Source organism: Lactuca saligna, chromosome 1, assembly GCF_052625555.1.
Source record: "Lactuca saligna cultivar CGN05327 chromosome 1, ASM5262555v1, whole genome shotgun sequence".
In the NCBI taxonomy this organism is placed as follows: domain Eukaryota; kingdom Viridiplantae; phylum Streptophyta; class Magnoliopsida; order Asterales; family Asteraceae; genus Lactuca; species Lactuca saligna.
The window spans coordinates 65,471,478-65,478,312 of record NC_136417.1 but is presented as its reverse complement, the minus strand read 5'-3'; the positions used below and the strand labels follow the sequence as shown (position 1 = coordinate 65,478,312).

General features: G+C 42.4%; 1 protein-coding gene across 1 annotated transcript; it reads right to left on the bottom strand.

Annotated features, from left to right (window-relative positions):
* Positions 1 to 2,408: 2,408 nt before the first annotated feature.
* LOC145007413 (uncharacterized) lies at positions 2,409 to 5,731 on the bottom strand. Its single transcript, XM_078966354.1, has 4 exons — positions 5,722 to 5,731; positions 5,391 to 5,576; positions 4,666 to 5,331; positions 2,409 to 2,497 (listed from the first exon to the last, which is right to left on the bottom strand). Exons 1-4 carry the CDS (start codon positions 5,729 to 5,731, stop codon positions 2,409 to 2,411), a joined length of 951 nt encoding a protein of 316 aa, XP_078822480.1.
* Positions 5,732 to 6,835: the final 1,104 nt, after the last annotated feature.

Sequence of the window (6,835 nt, the reverse complement as noted above, 5' to 3'; positions counted from 1 at the left end):
TGAGGGCCCGGTAGGCATTCTAGACTTGTACTGAGGGCTCGATGGCATTCCAGATACGAGCTGAGGGCCCGGTAGGCATTCCAGACTCGTAATGAAGGCCCAGGGGTAGTCCAGCTTGTAAAGTTGTGGACCTAGTGCATGCTGTTCTATTTTGATTGGTATGATATGCTAATGTTGATATTGCTATGTGAACTGTATGTGTATCGGTATTTTGGGGTAACTCAGTAAGCTTTCTGGCTTACAGTTTCAGTTTATTATTTCAGGTACATCTGGGGATCGTGGCAAGGCCAAGGTGTGATCATACAGCTCCTCCTATTATGTTATTTTGGGGACAAGACTCTGATAAACAATGTTTTGAAAACAAAGTTGTAATATTTTGATGAACTTGATATGTTTTTAAAAGTTTAAATTTGTTTGAAATTTTGGATGTTACATGACTAGCTTGGTTGCATGGTGGTCCTTGCATGGATGTATGATGAACAATATGGAGGTGGCACCTCCAAAGTTAACCATCCCTTGATTCTCTCTTTTTTCTTATACATGGGTCGAGATTTTGGGCCAAGAAGAAAAAATGGAGTAGTTTGAGCCCATTAACTTTAGCTAGGATATTTGGATCCTAAAGATAAAAAGTTTCGGCCTATTGGGCCCTTGGAAGCATTCATGGGCCAATTAGAGTAAAAGACTAGGCTTCTGGCACACTAAGGTTAATTGGATTAGTTATGGCCCAATTAGGCCCATTAGGGTTAGAATGAATCATCCTAGACCCAAATGGTGCAAATGTTTTAGATTTATGAATTAGGTGCAATTAGGATCCAATTAGGGCTTCAAAGTCCAATGAAGTTGAATTGGGAGCTTATTGGTCCATTACGCCCAATAAGGAACTCCTAGTCTAATATGGACTTAAACCGGGATTCTTAGGGTTTTTAGTCTCATTGTTGAACATGATTGATGAATCTAATGAGCATTGTGTGAGATTTACTTAGAATATATGATTTAAAATAGTTGGATGGTTACATAGGAATATAATTTCCTAGCTAAAATGCTAGTTGTAACATCAACCGAAGTTAACACCCAGTGAGTACGTTGGGCGTACAATTCCCTACGCTAGGTGTACCGCTGGCTAAGTATGTGATGGGGGATTTCAGGCCTACGTTGTGCATAGGTAAGAGTACGCTTGGTGTACTCCTTAGACTCCCATTTCTTACTTCTTTGGTCTTAATTCGCTAAGACAAACACTCCAACTATAGATCTAAGCTAATCAAGGTCTCTTAATCCATAAAGTCATGGAATTTAAGCCTTTGCATGGCTAGGAGAGGATAGAATAACATTTCTTCCATTCCAATGCACTTTATTCATGCATGGAGTCAAAGGAAGAATGAAACAACCATTTTTATTGATCTAAAAGCCCAAAAACACATAAAAGGACAGCCTAAAATCTCTGAGGAGTCTTAACTCGAAAAAGATTCAAATAAGCTCATAAACTTAGCACTTGAAAGATCATGAATAAGAATAGCCAAGGTATAAGATTTATACCTGAAAATAACGCAAAAAGATGGGTTGTTTCTGGATCTCTAAGCTGGATGGCACCTTCTTCTTCTTCTTATAACTTCCTTCGTTAACTACCAGAGCCAAGAATCACTTTAAGCTTGCAAAATCAAACCCACAAGTATACACTCAAGATTTTAGGTTTAGGGAAGGTTGGAGGCTGATAAAGGTGGCTAGAAAAGAGGCCATCATGTTTCCTAAATAAGGACATTAGAATCATTAGGGTTTGCAAACTGAGCCTAGTACGCACAACGTACCAAGAGGTATACCTAGCATACTAGGTGGCCTCTGTGTTCCCTGCTAAGTGCAAGAGTACGTTTGGCATACTCATGCGTACGCCCCACATATTGACTCGCTACCTTTCACAATATAAGGACAAAATTAACACATTAGAGAAAGATTAAGGAAAGGTAAATTATACCTCAATCAGGGATGTTAAAATTCTTCCCCACTAGGATCAGACTTCGCCCTCAAAGTCGTCCTCCGGAAACAAGTCAGGATACTGCTCACGTATCTCGGACTCCAATTCCCATGTCCACTCCGAACCTCTACGGTGATGCCACTAAACTTTGACCAAGTTCACGACCTTGTTCTTCAAGGTTTTTAACTTAGGATCCAAGATAGCTACAGGTTTCTCCACATAGTTCAGGCGATCATCAACCTAAATTTCCTCTAAGGGAACAACAGTCACTTCATCGGCTATACACTTCCTCAACTAGGATACATGAAATGTATCTTGAATCTAGATTAACTCCTCCGGTAGCTCCAACCTGTAAGTCACTTTGCCCACACAAGCTAGCACTAGAAAAGAGACAATGAATTTAGGACCCATCTTGTCCCAGTTCCTGAAGCAGATAACACCCTTATAGGGTGACACCTTCAGGAGTACAAAATCCGCCACCTGGAACTCTAGTTCTTAGTGCCTTTGATCCGCATAACTCTTTTGATGACTCTGCACACTCAAAAGATGTTTCCAAACTTATTATATCAGCTTTGTCACCTTGAGCACGACTTTCATGCTCCCGATAACCCTCTGTCCCACTTCGCCCCAACAAATAGGAGTTTTGTACCTCCAACCATAAAGGAGCTTGAATAGTAGCATACAAATACTGTCATGATAGTAGTTATTATACGAGAACTTAGCCAAAGGAAGGTAGGAGTCCCAACTCCTACTAAAATCAATAACATATGTGCGCAAAATATCCTTGAGCGTCTGAATCATCTACTCGCTCTACCCATCCGTCTTCAGGTAATACGCAATACTAGAATGTAGCCGAGTACCCAACTCCTCATGGAATCTCTTCCAGAATCTGGAAGTAAAATGCATATCTCAGTTAGGCACAATAGATGTCGACACTCCATGTCGGGCCACCACCACATGAACATAAATATCGACCAACTTCTCTGCAGAAGAGTTCTCATTTATAGCTAAGAAGTGAGCACTCTTTATCAAGCGATCCACTATTACCCAGATAGTGTCAACACCCCTCATAATTCTTGGTAACTTAGTAATGAAATCCATAGTAATATGTTCCCACTTCCATAGGGGAACCTCCAGAGGCTGCAACTTGCCATGAGGGCACTAGTGCTCTTCCTTGACCATTCGACTGGTCAAACATCTCTCTACAAACCATGCCTCATCTCTCTTCATGCATGGCCACCAATAATTATGCTTCTGATCAAGATACATCTTTGTGGCCCCCGAGTGGATAGAAAATCTGAACTTGTGGGCCTCCTTCATCAAAATCCGTCGGCCCCACCAACATACAACACCTATACTCGCCCATGGAGAGTCAAAATCCCTCTACTATCCATATCAAATGCCGAAATATGCTCGATCACCCGCTCACTCTTACGGTTTTCTTCTTTTATGGCCTCGAGCTGGGGTTCCTTGATAATATCTAAGAATGGAGTCATCATTTTCATTCTCATACATACGTCTCGCACCGGAGTACTCGCTGCCTTACGGCTCATGGCAATGGCCACCACATTGGCCTTGTGTGGGTGATACAAGATCTCACAATTCCAGTCCTTTACTATGTCCAACCACCTGCTTTGCCTATATTCAGATTGGGCCGATCCATAAGGTACCTCACACTCTTATCGTCCATGTAAATGGTACACCAGACACCATAGAGATAATGACACCAAATCTTGAGGGCGAAAACCACCGCCCCAGCTCCAAATCATTGGTGGGATATCTCGTCTCGTGAGGCTTCAACTGCCTCGATGCTTGTGCTATCGCATGCCCTCTCTGCATCAACACAACACCTAATTCTGCAATGGATGCATCGTAATAGACTATGGAATCTTCTACTCCTTCCAGGAGGGCAAGCACTGGAGCCTCGCGCAACATCTGGAGAAGGGTCTCAAATGATGCATGTTGCTCAATCCCCAACTAAACGCAAAATCCTTCCTGGTCAGCTTGGTTAGAGGAACAACAATCTTGGTGAAATCTCTAATAAACCTTCGATAAAAGCCTACTAGACCAAGGAAACTCCAAATCTCGGATGTAGATCTCGGCACTTCCCATTGCATCATTGTCTTAATTTTAGTTGGGTCAACCAAAATACCATTCTGTTTGACGAGGTGCCCCAAAAAATTGTACCTCTCTCAACAAGAAATCACACTTGGAGAATTTGGGATAGAGCCTCTCCATCCTCAATACCCAAATAATCTCTCGCAAGTTCTCTTCATGTTGTTCCCTACTCTTCGAATATACCAGAATGTCATTAATAAAAATGATTAGTGATCGATGCAACATGGGCCTACACACCCCATTCACGAGGTCGATTAATGCTTCCTGTGCATTGGTGAGAACAAAAGGCATCTCCTCAAACTCAAAATTCCCATAATGAGTTCAAAAGGTCATCTTTTGCATATCCTCCTCCCGAACTTGCATCTGATGGTGGCCGGACCTCAAATCAATCTTGGAAAACCAAGTCGCCCCCTATAGTTGGTCAAATATATAATCAATCCTTGACAAAGGATAACAATTTTTCACTGTCAGTTTGTTCCATTCTCGATGATCAATACACATACGGTACGAACCATCCTTCTTCCTGACAAAAAGGATCAGAGCTCCCCATGGAGAACTACTCGGTCTAATGAGCCATTTGCCCAAAAACTCCTGCAACTGAGAGGATAAATCCAGCATCTCGGGAGGTGCAAGATGGTACGGTGCCCACACAATCTGCACCACACCCAAAATCAGATCAATCTGGAACTCCACCTGCCTCTCTGGAGGCACACCCGATAACTCCGTAGGAAAAACATCAGAAAAATCACATACCACCATAACATTGAAAACGAAAATCGACCCCTTCTCCACAACCTGAGTATCTACCACATATGTCATAAAACCCATACACCCATGTTGCAAACTCTGCCTTGCCCTGGCAACAGAATAGAAGGTTGATCTTGATCTAGTACGGTCACCATAGATAGTCAACAATCCCCCACTAGGATCCCAGACTGTCACTATCAGGCCCTCACAGTCGATAAGAGCCCCAACCCAGCTCAACCAATCCATGCCCACGATCACACAAACATCCCCCATCGGTATATGAATGAGATCAATCGGATATCCTACACCGAAAATCTCCAGCAAACAACATTGATAGAAATCCATAGCTGAGCCAGGACGCGCATCCGGTATCGAGAAGGGCCTGCTCAAGGGCTCACATGAAATGCTAAAATTGAGACTGAAGGACGATGAAACAAAAGACCGACTCGCACCTGAGTCAGATAACAAAAGTATAGGTACGTAATTCACAAGAAACATGCCTACATAATTGAGAATATAAGCAGCATAAATAAATAAACAGAATATAAGAAATCCATACTAGCTACGATATCCGGAGCCGCACGGGCCTCCTCTTTTGTCAACTGAGATGCTCTCCTCCTAGCCATTAGTGCCTTGGCCTTCCCCTGTTGGCCATCAGTGATACGAAATGTCGCTGTGGCAGGACTCTGAAACGCCATGGATGCAAGTTGTGGACAATCGGCCTTCACATGACCTGTGTAATGACCTGGATATCATAGGGTTAAAAAATCATTTTTAATATATATTTAAACATTTATTTAACCTTTATTCAAATATTTAAAAGTATTGCGGAAAACATGGGTGTATGTGCTGCGATCATGCTGGTCCCTTCCCTTTCAAACTAGAAGTACCTGAAACCATAAACTACAAACTGTAAGCACAAATCTTTGTGATTTCCTGAAATACCACATACCATACATAACATACAAGCCATACATATCATGCATACAATAGGAGGTGTTATGTGCCAACCATAGTCTTACCATTATGCCACGAGCGTATCATGGTCTTTCTTGGCAGTTTGGGATCCAAAACCCTAGGTCTTATAGAAAAGTTCTAGGAGCCACCTCCTGGTCATCCTTGCAAGTATCACAAGGACAACTAGCATACAATATACTACTACTTATCTAATTAACTACCATAGTTCAGAACTTCGTCTTACATACAGATTGTTAGGAGCCACCTCCTGGTCTTTCATACAAATGCCAAGGGCCACACCCTGGTCTTCCTAATATACATAAACAAATTGGGCTGACATTGGCGCCTTCGACCCATAGTACAGTGAGGAGGCTCACCTTGACGTTTGAACCCACGAATAAACCTCTGACTGTTGTTCTGCTAGAACTTCCGTACTATCAAACAAATAACACCCAATTCGCAATGTTCAATACAAATCCAACATCCTAAAATAGGGTCAAGACCATTCACTCCTCACCTAGTTTTTTCCAAGACTAAGACCCAAACCCCGAATCATACGACCCACAAACCTATAATCATCCAAAGCCCAGATATGGCCCAATTTTCCAAATTAGGCCCAAACCCTTACATGGACCTTACCATAAAACCCATTAACTTTTCCCAAATCCAAACAGTTAGTCACAAATGGACCAAGAATGCCCCAAGTAATCAAGCCCAAAAGATATCCCAAACACGAAATGACACCACAAGGCCCAAATATCCCACTTGGGCCTAATTCCGTCATGGACATATCCCGATAAGGACCAATATCCTAAAAGGCCCAAAATATCCAATGCTCAACCATATCCCAATTGTCAAATGCCCAAAATGTCAACAATACAAGAAAAGCCCAACAGGCCGAGTATCGTACTCAGCTGTTATGCCCAACGTACACCCTTTTGGGGCTAGTACGTGTAATGTACCAGATGGGTACGCCCAATGTACTCCCCTGAACCCCAATCTTCTCCATTAAGCACATAACCAATTAAGCCCTTGCTCTAAACTCTC